General features: G+C 48.7%; 5 protein-coding genes across 10 annotated transcripts; 3 read left to right on the plus strand and 2 right to left on the minus strand.

Annotated features, from left to right (window-relative positions):
• Positions 1–8: 8 nt before the first annotated feature.
• Positions 9–4,018, plus strand: PV06_11055. Of its 6 annotated transcripts, XM_016412666.1 has the most exons (5): positions 9–870; positions 920–2,360; positions 2,430–3,294; positions 3,346–3,463; positions 3,510–4,018. In XM_016412666.1, exons 1-5 carry the CDS (start codon positions 25–27, stop codon positions 3,558–3,560), a joined length of 3,321 nt encoding a protein of 1,106 aa, XP_016256979.1. In that variant the 5' UTR covers positions 9–24; the 3' UTR covers positions 3,561–4,018. The 6 variants fall into 6 exon arrangements, with proteins under 6 accessions (XP_016256979.1, XP_016256977.1, XP_016256982.1 ...); XM_016412664.1 differs by having other exon boundaries at positions 920–3,294; XM_016412669.1 differs by having other exon boundaries at positions 9–3,294.
• A 1,645-nt stretch (positions 4,019–5,663) lies between these two features.
• PV06_11056 (uncharacterized protein) lies at positions 5,664–6,340 on the minus strand (the record flags this gene model as incomplete). Its single annotated transcript, XM_016412670.1, has 2 exons — positions 5,664–6,214; positions 6,262–6,340. The coding sequence occupies 2 exons, from the start codon at positions 6,338–6,340 to the stop codon at positions 5,664–5,666; spliced, it is 630 nt and encodes a 209-aa protein (XP_016256983.1).
• A 2,322-nt stretch (positions 6,341–8,662) lies between these two features.
• Positions 8,663–10,378, minus strand: PV06_11057 (uncharacterized protein; the record flags this gene model as incomplete). The annotated part of the gene is made up of 2 exons (XM_016412671.1): positions 8,663–10,031; positions 10,164–10,378. 2 exons carry the CDS (start codon positions 10,376–10,378, stop codon positions 8,663–8,665), a joined length of 1,584 nt encoding a protein of 527 aa, XP_016256984.1.
• Positions 10,379–11,602: 1,224 nt separating this feature from the next.
• Positions 11,603–14,293, plus strand: PV06_11058 (uncharacterized protein). Its single transcript, XM_016412672.1, has 2 exons — positions 11,603–12,111; positions 12,158–14,293. Exons 1-2 carry the CDS (start codon positions 11,848–11,850, stop codon positions 13,529–13,531), a joined length of 1,638 nt encoding a protein of 545 aa, XP_016256985.1. The 5' UTR covers positions 11,603–11,847; the 3' UTR covers positions 13,532–14,293.
• A 594-nt stretch (positions 14,294–14,887) lies between these two features.
• On the plus strand, positions 14,888–15,937 carry PV06_11059 (uncharacterized protein). Its single transcript, XM_016412673.1, has one exon. The coding sequence runs from the start codon at positions 14,897–14,899 to the stop codon at positions 15,722–15,724; it is 828 nt and encodes a 275-aa protein (XP_016256986.1). The 5' UTR covers positions 14,888–14,896; the 3' UTR covers positions 15,725–15,937.
• Positions 15,938–15,999: the final 62 nt, after the last annotated feature.

Below are 15,999 nucleotides of genomic sequence, written 5' to 3' on the forward strand. Positions count from 1 at the left end.
CGCATAAAGAACAAGAGCGCCGCCATGGTCATGGAGCATGGTCCCTTTTATCCTGTAAACTCAGACAAAATGGATGACCCCAATACTTTTTTGACACTGACTCCTGACGATAAATGGGGATTGACGATCGAGTCATTCCGCTTACCGCACAACATTGGCCGATATGTGAAGCCGTCCCCCATCAGCCGTGGGACCACGCCCAGCGAATACGGCGAAGACGAAAGTCCAGCGAACGAACTGGATTATCTTCACCGTATCCAACTGAGATTTGACCAGAAGACCAAAGTCAAGGGTCGTGTCATTTTCGGAAGTGATCCTGATCAATGTGATGTCCTCCTCGAATCGACCAGACCACGATTTTACATCAATTTCGACAGCGAACAACGGCCCGCAATCTGGGATCATTCTAACAACGGTCTCACTGTCAGCTATGACGGTGAGGCGAAAGATGATCTTCGCCATCACTTCAAATGGATCTTCTTTCCCGGGTATGAAACAATCAGAGTGAAGATACCCCTGCGAAAAGGCCGGGAGCTTGCCTTTCACGTCCACCTCCCTCAGCATTATATGACAAATCGGGAAGATTATAAGAGAAATGCAAAGAGATTTATGGACGGTTCTCCCCCACAGCATGAAATGGATTTCTACAATCTAGCTCTCCGCAGTCCAGGTGACTCGTTCGCGCCGAGTGAATCGCTCAGTCCAAGCCAACGACCAATTTACTTGAAGCGTGAAGAACTGGGCCACGGTGCTTACGGACGAGTCAGAAGAGTCCTGAACGCTACTACCGGATTGGAATCCGCTGGAAAGGAGTTTTTCCATTCGATAGGCTGGGAGCGTGAAATTGATATCATGAAAAACCTTCGACACGTATGATAAGACCCTTCCCGGTTATTGCATTTACTGACCCTCTCGGAAGGACTACATAGTTAAATTAATCGACTTCAAGAGGGATCCAGAACCTCTTTTGGTGATGGAATATGAGCCGCTAGGAAATCTACAACACCAAGACTCGATCAGTCCGATTGCGGTGGAAGAATGGGTGGCTCTTCTACACCAGTGCTTGAGAGCTCTTGTATATCTCCACGCCAGGAACATAACGCATCGGGACTTAAAGCCTGAGAACATCCTCGTACAGTCCAGGACACCGTTCTGGGTTCGAATCGGCGACTTTGGTCTCGCCAAAGAAGATATTGAGTTGAGAACACGGTGCGGGAATTATCGATATTCACCCCCTGAAATTTATTCAAATCGGTCTTATACTAGCGCAGTCGATATATGGCAGTTAGGTGTGATTGTCTTGGAAGGTCTCTATGGGCTCCCTCACGATACACGACGAAAAGACGTGAAAGAGCGCGGCAAAATTCAACAGCAAGCTTTCACCTGGTGCTCCCGTATCATCTTCGCAGCAGAGGACTGGGAGTCGGATCCCATGATCGACTTCCTGAAGGGATACATGCTCAAATGGGAGCCTTCAGACCGCCAGTCAGCGGCAGAGTGTTTGAGAATAGCGCTGGATATCGGCCTGTTCGATGAGACTCTCCTGCGGACAGGAAGCCTCACACCACGACAAGAACCAACCCAAATACCTGATGACATTGATGCAGAAGATGCGTCGACCATCAAGGAGCCCTTCGGAAAGATTAGTGGCACAGCAGCGAGCCACGAGGGGCACACATCGCAACCCGAGAATGGCTCAACTAGCCCGGGAGAAAGACACAGCGACCGATCTGTGAAACGCAGACGGACCACCAACGATTTCGATCCCAGCCTCAATTTTCCAGGCTGGTCGTTTGATCTAGGGGACGTTTCCCAGATCACACCTAACGAGAGCTTGAAGGCATTATTGGACAGCGCAGACAATGGTGCAAAACAGGCCGAATCAATCCAGGGCTCCATTAAAAGCGATAGTTCTGACAACCCTTCTGTCGCACCACCTCTGAAGAAGCATGGGCAGTTTGTTTTACAGATCTCGAATACGCATCGGGGCACTTTACGTATACCAGATGCTCGACTTAACTTTACCATGGATACGTCCGCGAAGGGTCCTTGGGTAGACCTTCCGACAGCACGCGAGTTATGTGCTATTGCCAATCTTAGCGAAGACTTTCGGCCGCTTTTGACTTTTGGAGAAGCTCAAAGAGCGCAAGAAACCCCTATCTTATCTAAACCACTCCAGATGGAACAGCGAGAGATAATCCCGAGCTATACAGAGCTTATCTTTGAAGGCCATACAATTCTGATTCGAGATCAGGATTTATGGATAAACGCAAGCCAAGTTTTTCGAGCAGCAGGGTTTGATGAACCCCCATTTACTTGGCAGAATCAGAAGTTCAACTATCACTTGGTGGATTCATTAGGTGTGTTCGTCGAGTCCGATGTCGCCATTAATTTGTGTAACCTTTATTCACTTCAAGCCCTTGGCGCAGTCTTGCACGAAAAAACGCAAGTGATACATACTCGACAGGGCCAACGCTTTCGTCTTCTCGAATGCGATCATGATATAGTGGCAGTCAGACAGGGAGACTTGAGTATCAATCTTACCCATATTGTGAGAGCATCACCAGCGCATCCCTCTCATAGGAAAACCTTGGAGCAATTCAAGCGGAGATTCCCTTCTATCGAGGTTATCAGGGGTGATGCAAAGATTTCAGGATCTTATGCACACATTTCTTTGGCGGTAAATCTCTCTTGCCTGTGTGGCTTGCACGCAATCACTACGAGACTTCTTAAACTGGCTTATACTCCGGACGCACCAGTTGAAGAAGTTTGCGGCGACGATGTACTATGTTCGGCCCAAGAACCCGCGAACGCATCACAACCTGGGAACGTACCAAGAGATGTCCTGAGAGAAGATGGACCAGGCTTTGAGTGCGCTGACGTTTTCGGTCCAGGGATGAACTTCTCTGCAATCGACGGGCAATTACAACTCTCCCGGCGGTCGTTCAGGTTTATGACGCCCTCGCCACTCTCACAGACGTCGCCACTCCGTATGAGTCGTTTGCAGGCCGTCGAAGGGATGAAAACGACATTGGAGTGGGACAACCAATTAGAGCTGCCATCTATTGTATTGCCATCTAACCATGCCTGTTTCAAACCGACTGAATCGAGAGAGCTGCCCGAACATGAATCAGGTGCAAGGCCATCGGGCTCAGGTCATGGAGTTAGGGGTCGGGTTGTGCAGACTATGACGCAAAACGGGTTACAGGTCCTTCAAGAGCGACAGACACACGAGGATACTTGTGGTCGTCCGGCTGCCACTGAAACCCCTCGCATAAGACGCCGCAGAACAAGGTAGGAACGTATCTCGTTCACGATGTTGATTTTACTTACAAAACTTGCTAGCATTGAAGATACCACAATTCTTCTAGAAGCTTATCAAAAATATCGATATCGTGGGGCGACTGAAGAGGAGCTTCAGGGTATCGCGGGACAAACACAAATGACGATTGACCAAATTCGTGTAAGGCGCTCTCCTATGACGAGGAACAGAGACTAAAATAATGTAGAAGTGGCTCGAGAATCGAAGATACCGAGACCGATATATACCCCGGAATTGACGGGCACGATTGTCTTATCGCCATTGTGATAGTAATTCTTGATTTACCATTCGATTGTTGCAGCCGTCTCTCCATCACTTTGTTAAGACACTCCATGTGGGCCAGCTAACGCTGATGTATCCGATACTGCGACAATCTCCGGCGGGAATACGAGTGGAAGACAGCGTCAACCTTGTATAATTCACTGCCTCCTTGTTCGTGGCTTGCATAGATATCCGCGTTGGCTTTCGTTGAATGGTCTGGAGTATTCTTTCTTCTCAGTCATGCGTGAATCGGAACATCCCCAAGAGAGATTTGGGAGAGACTGCTGGGTTTTGCCGGGCATCGAAGGCAGACTTTTCGTCGTCAGGAACGGGTGATCTATGATGTATACCAACTGGCTGATCGTCATCCGGTATATTAGGGTTGTCTAGGAGGATGTGTGAATACACATATAGCATACAGAGTACTGAATAAGCCCATTACTCTCGTGCATAATGCACCGACCCTCTTCCAGCCCCCGTTTTCTGCGTTGCTGCTTCCTCGCTGCCGTCCGCTGCAACTTCTCTGGGACACCGACGGCGAAGCAGAGTGGGACTCTTCGAAAGATGCTGTTGTTTCCTGCTGAATTTAGTTGAAGATACCCCGAGTCCTCCTACGTCGTCGTCTTTCAGAAAGTGGTGTGTTGTCGACTCGCTGTAGCTCTGCGTAAGGAACTAAGATGCCCTGTAGTCTCGTGGGAGACCGCCCAACTGACAAAACATATTATAGTTATTGCTATCTTTTAGTTGGCTATCCTGATAATTAAAGCTCAAGTCTGTAAAGCCTATATTCTCTTGTATAAGAGTCCTGCATATATCGAGAATGTACTCGGTGCCGTGTCCTACGGCCCCTGCAAGTTTAGGGGATATAAGAGATCCGAGCATGCTGAAATCCCCACATGCTTCCCTAGAGCCGTTGTCAGAGATCGACTCTTTGAGAAGTAGTATATTAGACATTGTTTGGTAACATGAATTACAGTATTCACAACAAAAGACCCAACCAAAAGGCTTTTCAACTGGCTCCGTCATAAGGGTGGAAGTGCACAGTCAACCAAGCGGGAATCGATCAATCGTCTTTTCGATATTTTGTTTGTTGACTCGGAGAAAAATCAATGGCTACCGCTTTTCGGATCGGGAAATGGGCCCAATTTTATGCTCATAGGGCGTGACCTTGAGCACTGTATCAACGGCACTGACTTTGGACCGAACGATGATCTCAAACTGGCGATGATGAACAAGCCAGATATGGCCCCCGGATGGTCAGAGGAAGAATTCTTCGCCTCATTACGCTCACATACAAGAATTCACGGAAGAGATGAGGTGATCTTCAGATCAGGCCTCACCCTTAACGTGAGAGATGTGCTCAATGAGCCAGAGGAGTTCGATCTCCCAGTTACCCGACTTGTTAAGAGAGGACTATTCGGAGTGCCCTATACTTGGTATTATTCACACCCGAAGTCCACCTTCAAACGTACTTCGGCAGATTTATGGTGCGATTGCATAGTTGTTAATGTGGACTTGACGTGATAAAGGTCGGACTTTGTCTGCCTCATGGGTTGTCAAACGAAGGAGAGACGAGCTGGCGTTATAGGGTATTGAAGGGGTTGCTCTCGTTGCAAGCTCTGTTCAGACTTGGTCTGATACGTTTTCCAGTGAGCATAATAATCTACCACAATGATCATAAGCCTCAAAACGAAGTCTCCAGTGGCAATAGATGGAATATTCACAGTTCAAATGTAGCTATCCTGCTGTAGATCACATCAATATCCACCGGTCTTCTAAGAGCTGTCCTTCGTGTTGTTGATAGCTCACCTTTGCTTGAGATGCGACATTAATATACCATGAGCAAAGAAATTCGCGGAGAAAGCCTTATAGTGAGTGGTTAGACTTTCGTGGGACAGGCGAGACAGCATGCCGACAAAACTTTCGGGAAGATCCAATATCAGCTTCCGGAGCAGCAGTGATATCGCTGAACGCGGATAGGCGGCACTTTTGGAACATAATGCTAATGCAACTATCCGTATGTAGTTACTCATTGTCCCGAGGCGGAAGATGAACATACGTTTGTACACATAAAGTAGAACTATTCAGCAAGTGGTTCAGAATGCTTAATAGACTCAGCAAGGGTCTTTGCTGCCTCCTCAAACAATTCAATCCTCCGACGACACTGGAGAAGCGCACTTCCCTGAACTTTGTTCAACTTCACCAATTTAATACAGCTTTGCTTAAAATAATGCGTTTGCTGCTGAGCCTTGGTCAGATCACGGCTCAGTTGAGACGAGCGCGCCATCACATTGCTTGCGGACTCCTGCGCTTGGTGCATGCCAGTTTTCAAAGACTCGTTTTCCCTTTCCAAAATCAAGATCCGTCTTTTCAGCTGCTCTATTTGCTGAATGTGTTGGCCCATCTGCGCCACTTTGGGGAGACCGCAGCTCTCGGGTCCCTCACTGAGCACGGCTTGAATAGCCCCGCCAACGAAGGAGTACAACTCTCGATATGCTTTCAAAGAATGTTTACTCAAGTGCTTGGTAAAAAGGTACTGAGCTTTAGTGTCGACAACCCATCGATAGCGATCGGCCGAACTAGTGATTAGCTTCACATCTGCAGGTTCGACTTTAATCTTGAGGCTCTCAACTACACAAGTTAGGATTTATTTGTTCAACACGTTCTGCGCAACTCACAGATATGGTCGGCGAGCCTTCGGCGACATTGTGACCGCCATCTAGCCCGCTCCTCGTTGCTTCGACCCTGCGAAGTCATTGTTAGAACTGGTCTCTCTGCTGTTGGCACTGCAGGCCTTTTCAAGCGTATGGGATAAAGCCCAAATTGGACGGGCTCAGACTCCGGAATCCGATCGTGGATTCCGACTTTGACGCTTTCTCTAAAGCATAGGAGTCAACTTCAAAAGCTATGACTTGCTATCGATATGGCAGAGACACATCTTTGATCATTCACTAACCGACATAACGTGAATGACATGTAAGTCGATTAATCATTGTGGCAGTGCCACCAACGATCCTACCGAAATTCTCTCTGAGTCGAAGAAGAAGTTGGACGATAAACTCAGAGGATCTATCTCGAGTTATCTCACAATTGATTTCAACGGCTGGAAACCTGTCAGAATCAAAAGGACGATACAGCTACAATCGAAGGGCTACAGTCCCAGGTTACCTATTCCGATGCCCGGCAAAGTTTTCAAGATTGATCCATGTCCTATGGTTGGCGGGGGTAGAGCACTGAAGTTCCGGGTCTTGGCAAGAGAGAATGGGATCACTTACCAACAACAGGTCATTGCTGCTTTTTCTCTGAGCTGAAGATCGTTTTCTACTTCGATGATGAATAGTTAGTGTTTGATTCTGGTTAGAAATTGGATCGCTGCGCTCCAAGGGCTTCCATGTAAGGACGGTGCAAGGAATAGGACCTGTCCTCCCCTACTAAGGCTTATGTATCGATCTATCTGCTACAGGACAATCATCGTCTTTGGATGAGCGAACTTTATGCCCGTTACGCCCTATGTTATTCCCTCCGGCTGTTTTCCGGAGCCAGAGATTTAAATCTGTAGGATCTTTCAGCAAAACCGATTATTGCGTTCAAAACTAGTCGATCAATGTTACCACCATGCACCTTCCCTTGCCCGCTCCAAGGTTGACTCCCGAGCATGGTTGCGATGCCGGTAATTTATCCCTCAAATCACGTCTTTCCTCTCGTAGTCTCGGGCTATCGACCACCAAGTGCACCAGCGTTTCAATTGCTCCTCACCCGCATCGATCATTATGCGTGAATTTTCCTTCGGGCATGGTTTGCCCTGCAGGATCGCCCTGGGTATGTTTGCCAAGAGAGAAGTATAATCTCGCGTGATGATGCCGTATCTCCTGCGCAGCCCGATTGTTGCGTTAAGTATTCAGATGATGGAGCACAGGATGCGACAAAGGCAAGGCGTTGGAAGACGAGATGAGAATGGTCTCCAACAAGCAAGTCTCTCGTACTCATTTGCCATGCAGGTCGCCGGTCCTCCTCTTACGGGAACTGGGACGGTGGCTACTATCGATAATCGAGAGCAGACCGGTTCACAAGAAGCATGAATGCCAGGGGGATAGGAAGTATTAAAGGTGTATGGTTGGGTTGTGTACATCGAGAGCTTTCACAGTTTGTCTCGCAATGGTCCATTAAATTCCTCACCGGTTGCGTGGATCGTTCGACCACGTTGGGGCCACATAAGGATGTCGCCAGGAATGGAATGCCGGTGCCATATCCGAACGGACTTGGGACGAACTGGGCATCAGTCGACCAGGGCAAGGTGCTACTATTGGCACCTCCGGGGTTTGAAACTTGCTCCTGAGAGGCATCGTCATGGTGATGTACAGAATCTGTCGACATGGGTCAACTTGGTCGACCATCATGCTGAGTAAACTGCCAACCGTGCCATGGGCGGTGATATGCTACTTTCGCTTTCTGGGTTAGCCCAGTGGCTGAGTTTCCATACAGTGTCGAGTTCCTTGGTAGGTGCCACGGTTGCGGTACGGAGCCTTGATTCGTCGATAGGGTTGTGAGCTGGCCTTGAAGAATATCAACAGGCCGGCAGTAAGATACTAGATGCCAAATTGTGTCAGAGTCACTAGAGTCTTTGACACTAATGGTCTTTTTGACTAGGCTTTGAGGTCTGAACTGGGCGATCTCGCTAACTACCCGTAAAATGGATGGCGCCAACTTTCGGTACCACTCTCTACCGGCACTGGTTGATCATCACTGGTCCTGACCGCTCTCCGTAGATGATGAACTCACGCAAGACGAGACTCTGGGTCCAGCGCCACCCATCAGTCCAACGCCGGACGCCAGCTGCCTTCTCTTCGTGAATGAAACTTGTCCGCTTAGTCCGACTGTAGGTGTTCTGAAAAGATAATTCACCTCCAGACGCAGAGAAAACTGCCCCGAAGGCCATACCAGCATCAGGGACAACCCAGGATAAAATCCTCTAAGCTAAATATACCACTTCCGAGACCGCCCATAATCCTGCCGTCCATCATCCCTCCTACAAGAATACTTCTAGCCGTAAGTCATAGAGCCATATGAGGGAGTATTGACTTACCATTGCCCAATAAAACGCCATGTACCATTTTGTAGGCGGAGGATGTAAGGCATCCTTGCACCGAGAAACGCGCATATGTAGTCTCCCTGCTGCACAGGCACGTTCGTCTGCCCAAGTAGTTGATGCCGCTGAGTCTTGAAGCAGGAAGTATTCAATTGGGCAACTTCTCGAGATTTAACGTTAGGCGGTCCCAGCGTAAGCTCGTTCTCGTTTTCGGGCAGGCGGACCGAACTCAATCTGCTGGACCAGAAAATGTTGCACTCATGTTCTTCCTCCGGGCTGGGTAAGTGCCAGCAGATTCTTTTGCCATAACTTTTGGTCGGTTCTAGGCTTGCTCGAAACTCAGCATCAAGGTCAACCCATCGCATTTCGACGGCCCGAACCCTGTCAACTTTAAATCCTTTCACCATCAATCTCTTGGACTCTAAGTCGAATTTGCATTTAGATGTGGAACCCCGGGTGAACTCCAATCGTATGGTTCTTGACTCTGAATTCGGATAGCGAGGTGACACGGTTACGCCATCCAAAAAGGCGAAGCTGTCACTTCTAGCTGAAGGCGCCCTCCAATCGGGACACCAATCAGGTAGTCCCAAATCCTGTTCATCCATTGCGATGCGATCCCTCTCGATCAGTTCCAAAAAGTTAACTGTGCCAGTGTAGTGGTACAGAACTTGGCAAACCCGCATGTAAAGTTGGCAGGCCGTGATCGCATAGTCAACCTCTAGCAAATCTGGACATTTTAACTCTTTCCCAATCCCCAGGAGCGCATAGATTTTGTCCCGCGGTTCCGTTGTATCTTTGTCTTTTGCCAATTCCAACAAGTTTGAAAAGTCATGGCGACTACTTCTCAGGCACCCATCTTTGACGAAAATCCTCAGCCGCTTGATTAACAGGAGGTTTGCGGCATTTTGCCTGAAAGTTCGCAGCTCCTCAGACTGATGAAAAATGTTGGACTCTTGAAGTTCGTCAATGTAGATGAAGGATTCCTTGAAGGATGCGGTAGCTCTCTCAATTTGATCCCATTCGGCAGCCCAACGCCCACAAAGGACGAATGACTTACGGGCCATGACGATTTCCTGAAGGACCCAGATACGCTGCCACCACGCGCGTCCAAGAAATTGCCCCAAAGCAAGCCAGTGGGCTCTGAATTGCTGATTTCTTACTAGGGACGAAAGTAAGCGTTTGGCATCCTCAGGGGCCATATCCCAGAGATCAGCGAGTCCGTGGAGCAGCCGAAAGGCTCGCAATGTATCACTTCCTTCCTCTCCCAGCCATACCACGACTTCCTCGGCTCCAGCATAAATATCTTTCATCATGGCTACCAGTCTGCTCCGCTCTTTTGGGTCTTGAAGATTGATGCAAAGACTGTCAATCCATAAGAGGCCAGGGGATACCATCTGCCTTTCTAGTGTTGCTGGATAACATGGTTCATCACAACATGAACAAACAAGATTCGTGCAGTAAAACAGGTTCGTACGAAGGCGACGGAGAGCGCACTCAAGATTATGACCTATTTTGACGGCCTTGCCATCCACATACATTGTTGCGGGGGTTGCAGAATCTCCCCAGCAATAAGATAATGCTTTATACTTGAAAAGTGGATCGCCCAAACAGGCCTGGTGGATCTTGCATGATAAGACAGACGAAGTTGGGCCTGGATGAAGTTCGAGGAGATGGATCGTTCTTGCAGGAGAGAGCGCGGAGAAAGCCATGTGAGCCATTTCCAAGGCTGCGTTTCGTAAATCTTGATATCGTTGGAAGTCCGCAGATGCTTCGTGAGAGTATCTCCGCGCCACTCGTACGCAGTTTTGGCGAATGCATGAGATGACCAGTGAAGACTTAATGATTACACCTTTCCTCAGAGAGGCCGACGTCTGTACAGAAAGTCAGCCTCGGCGACCAGGAGGAGGCTAGACGCCTGTCAGACATGCAGTGAAACACGAGAACTGCACTGAAACGAGTACCATGGTCGAGAAACCCTCTATCAAATGTGGATACAAACAGTCCCAGAGGATCAACATCTGGGATGCCGACGGATCAACCACACACAACCATTCCTAGCAATGACCATTCAGCTAATCAGAGCTCGACGGCTTCAACCGCAAATGATGAACAGTTTCTACTGCGGCATGAACAATCTGATTTGATCTGCCGGCGGCCAAGTTTGTCGTGGCCCTCTCACGCTCCGACTGTGTCTCGCTTTGACACCTGCTACCACATCGACTGGAATGAGCGACGTGGGAGAGATTATAGCTCCTATGTGCATTCACGCGAATTTGTTGCTGCGGCTGAAATTTCTGTGTCTCTGGGATTCTGGGGCAGGTTATTGGCCAGAATCGCTAACCGGTATGACAAACTGTGGGAAAGTAGTTTGCCTCCTGATGCCAGGCCTGCTCTCCAACACTTCTTCCAAGCATGGCACTAATCGCTCCATCGCTGTTGCCTACGCGGTCATCCGATTTACAGATACAGTAGGTAACGTCTTCGTACCGCCGCAAGCCAGCCACTCGTCTCTTGACTGGCATCCATCGCTGTATTGATGTCTACGTGCGTTTGATGCGAGAATAAGGCCACTGAAGGACTGGAGCATTTTAATCAGAAACGAAGAAACGGACAGGGCATTGGCTATCAGAGACTGCGAGATCCCAAGCAGAGATGTAGAGTTGCTTTGACTGTTCATCTGACGTGTTCAGTCGTTCTGACAGTCAGTCAATGATATCAACGCGAAAGGATGAGCCGTGAGAGCAAATGTAAGTACATTGGAGACCTTCGACTGGGCACTTACGAGACTGCGAAGAAGACCACGTGACTATAGTCTTTTGAGGGGTGCCTGACTTCTCCGTGTCTCACGTAACGACGTATTGAGGCGGAAGCGATTTGATAGACATGTGACCAATTCTTAAAACATCTTTAATTAGCCACTCTACTATTGATCAGCATCTTCAACCGACAGGAGGATGGAACTTTTACTGTACCGCCCGAACCTTTGGCTTTCACAGAACCACTCCCCCTCGCCGATCTAGCGCCGTATGAAACCCCCTCGTTGCCAAGAAGCTTTGTGGCCCTGTCGTCCGCTTTTCATGCGATGTTACATGTGACCAGTTTGGGCGCTTACATTCCCGACCGCAGCAGCAAAAGGAGATGAAGCCGCCCATTCTTTTCTCCCTCATTTCGAGCAACAATGGCGCGACGAGACAGTGTAACCGCTCAGAAGACCAGAAGACAGTCACTGAAGCTACCACACCAAAGTCATGTATGCGCTTCGTCTCCCAGGACTCGACTGACCAGCAAAGGGAAACGCCGTCAAAACATCAAGAACGGACAAAAACAAAACCTTCTTCGACGGAGCACTCGTTTGCACCGCTTGAATGACATTACTGAGAATCAAGCAGAAGCCAGCCGGCAGCCTCTACCATCTCCATTTAGCGACCTTAAAAGTCCTAATGTAAGTTACCAACGGCATGTTGTGATGGGACACTAACCGAACACAGAGCGCGCAAGCACCTCCTACCCTACTACTATCAAAGCCTCCGAAGCGGAAACGAGAAACTGAGCAGCAGCTGCCCTCTCCGAAACGAGCGCGAACATCTCGTCCTAGATCCTCCCTTCTGGACGTTGATTCTATAACATATTGGACGGAGACATCCCACTGGCCGCGAGGATACTTCAACGAAAGTGGCGAAATGAGTCATTTATTGGCGAGAAAGAAATCCAGCGCCTCGCTTCGTCGAAAGCGATCGGATAGCGACTCTGGCGCACCCAGCTCAACCACACCGAGTGATCAAAAGGCCAGGGAGGAGAAGAGTTCTCCTTATAAGGACGCACGATATGAAGCTCTACTCGCGGCAAAAGGGAGTTTCATGGACGCATCAGATCTTGGTGTCGACGATAAAAGTAGGACTCTTATCCGAGGGTTCCTGGAGAAAGCGCAGCCTGTACCAAAGGACTCGCTCTTTCGTGAGGACCTGTTCAACTCAACCTTCCGTAAGATACGGAACAGAAATGACACCCGGGTTATTCGAGACATTTCTCAGTTGATCGTGCCCTCAGCAGAAACCTTTGCAACCTATGGTGCTACTGCTCTTGATTGCTTGATTGAAAGCACTAACGAAGGCTGGAACAATTCTATTCCTGTTACTAAAACACGACCTCAACCAGACTACTCTGTGGGGTTCCGACGAGAAGCATTTACCGAGACTCAACTTCAGAAACTTCAACCATTCGTTGGCGAGCTCACCGATAACTCCTTCTTCATGGGTACGTGGTCCATGTACTTTCCCTTCTTCTCAAGCGAAGTGAAGTGCGGTGCGGCCGCACTCGATGTTGCAGATCGACAGAACGCGCACAGTATGACGCTCGCGGTTCGAGGAGTTGTGGAATTGTTCCGACTCGTTAAACGCGAGAGAGAGCTTCACCGCCAGATCCTCGCGTTTTCCATCTCACACGATCACCGATCGGTTCGGATTTATGGCCATTATCCTGTGATCGAAGGCACAAAGACCTCGTTCTACCGGCACCCCATTCGTACGTTCGACTTTACAGAACAGGATGGCAAAGAGAAGTGGACGGCCTACAAGTTTACCAGGAGTGTCTACGATACCTGGATGCCCGCTCACTTCAAAAGGCTTTGCGCGGCAATCGATGCAATACCACCCGATATACATTTTGAAGTCTCCGAGGATTCGGAGCTACAGTTTCCGTCCTCATCTGGACTTTCACAGGGTCTGGAAAGCCATCACCTTTCGGAGCAAGGGGCTATGGATGACGAGGGGCTGAGCCTCCTCGATTCCCAGGTACTGACACCAGAAACTTCTGTTACCCAAATATCAGAACAGGCGACATTCAAGAAACCCAAAAAGAGATGAAACCTCTAATCAGAGAATACCTAGACAATACGAGTGGGAGTTTACAATGGCGGGAGAAGCAACAGACATTAATTGTTTCGAACAAGACCTGCAGGACGTCCCAAAACGCACGGAGAGGAGCTTTCGCGGTGCTCCAAACGTGTTTCTCGTTGTCTTGAACTCCCCAGAGAATTAATTCGCGCTCTATGTCCTTATGGAAGTTGATTGAGCTACAGTACCACGGAACATTGGCAGAAGTGTCCTTTTGTGAATGAAGGCGGTAGCTTGGCGATTGTGAAAACTGGCAGCTGGGGATGGCTCCATAGGTATGCTATCACATAGGAGTCGTCGTTAATCTTCCTGGATCGCATTGTCAGTCCAGAGCGGCGGAAAAGATCCAAGGTACGAAGCTACTTCTTCGTGCCAGGAAATGGTACCATGCTATGATACATAGTGATAGCAGACAGGGAGAAGCATATTAAAACGATTGAGGACGGTCTCAGGGTGACGTTACGTTTAGCATAGATGGAACAATATCTTCTTCGCCAGGATCATTGGAAATATCCTGTAGCCATCTCTGAACATTTGGAATTCTCGAATGCTTCACGAGCACCAAGATCGGAAGCCTCAGAAATGTCCGAGTCGCATTCCGATGATTGCCGATATATCCATGGATGCATATGATCTCCGAAAGCTGGAAACTGTTAGGCTCCTGTTTGAAGGTTTTCTTGGAAAAGCGGTCGTTGAAAGCACCGCGTAGTAGATCAAGCAAGTGTACTAGCCTAATTCATTCCCAGTGGGAGAAGCATTACAATAGTCACATGGCAGAATCAGGCCTACATTGCTCGCTTTACCGCCGACGTGGCTTGTTTCACGCTTCACCAAACATGCCAGCGCGCTCCTACAGCAAGGCGAGAAACGGGTGGTGAAAGTCGTCTCAAAATATAGAGTCCTCGTCTCCTACTGTATCCCTTGGACTTCATTTTCACGTACACCACCGATTGCCTTCATGGCGCCACATTTTTCTTTAAGCTGAAGTCCGCTCAATAATAACTTTGATTTAGTATGCACATTCGGAGTCCGGAGTACCGAAGGTCAATGATCCAATTTTTGCTGGTGAAGAACGAGTGAAACTCCCAAAAAGCCCCGGAGGCCCCAAGTTGTGGTTCCGTACACAAAGCTTACAAGTGGGGCTATTCGTGCCGCTTAGTGCATGACACCACTGGTGGCGCCCAGATTCCCCCTTGTTTAATCAAAGTGGTTTTTGATGGACGCTTACAAGTGCCTTCCCTCCTTCAACAACTTCAGCCTCTAGACCAAACAATCCGTAGCCGGCTTTCACACCCGCTCCTTTTTCTTTGTTTGACCTACCGGCACTCATCACCCATGACGACCATTATAGCGAAGTTTGTGCATCTAGACGGGTCAAAAGTGACAGAGAGGATCGTCGGACTGGGTGGGACTGGCATCGTAATACAGCAGGGGCAGTATGCGCTCAAGATACCTCGACTGTCTAGGGACATCGAAATCGACGGAGTACTTCTGATCAACGACAGCTCAACCCCTGAAGCAGGCGACTACGATATACGGTCTGATCTTATTAGCTCATTAGAGCGAGAAAGGGCTGTCTACAGAAGACTAGGGAATTATCCGGGGATCGTACACTGCTATAACCTATCATCAACTGACCATTCAATTCAAATGGATCTAATGAAGAAAGGTGATCTTCGACATTACTTGGCTCAACTCGAAATAAGGCCCGAAAAAAAAATCCAACTATCCTGGCTTGCAAACATGGCACAAACCCTAGGGTATATCCACGATCGACGTGTTATAGTCGCCGATATTCGGTTGGATAATCTCTTACTCGACGACCAGTTAGCCATTCGCTTCAGTGATTTCGGGGAATCAACATTGATGCCTCTTGATTGGGATCTGGATGGCGACGACGATGATGGTTACTCAATTTTGACTGATCTTGGACAATTTGGTGCAGTAATGTTTGAGATTGTGACTGGTCAAGGTTGTAAATTTGACCTTATGCAGAACTGGAAGGATGTAGGGGACCCATTAACTTGGCCGCGACGAGACACTCTACCATCGACAAGCGATGTATGGCTAGGTCATATTATCGAAAAATGCTGGACTCAAGGATTCAGGTCAGCAAAAGACCTGGCAGAAGAGTTGGACAATGTCGTTCTTAACGAGAACTGAGTGCAACAGTGCGGACATTACAGCAGGAAACATGGGCAATACATGAGTGCAGCGCGAGCGGGAAGCTGACTCTTACCGCGGTGCGGTCGCAGGACCTGGGCGAGCGAGAGGCTGTAGATATTGGGTGACAGTGTGCGATAGTTCACGGCACAGGTATCATTCAGGGACAAAGTCGACCACATTGAGCCTGTCTACAGCTGGGAGATTCCTTGCCGTTTCACCATACTTGAATACATTCCGCAATTAGCCACTTGTTGGTCATGGAAGGGTCGAAC

This window comes from Exophiala oligosperma (assembly GCF_000835515.1).
Source record: "Exophiala oligosperma strain CBS 72588 unplaced genomic scaffold supercont1.18, whole genome shotgun sequence".
Classification (NCBI taxonomy): Eukaryota; Fungi; Ascomycota; class Eurotiomycetes; order Chaetothyriales; family Herpotrichiellaceae; genus Exophiala; species Exophiala oligosperma.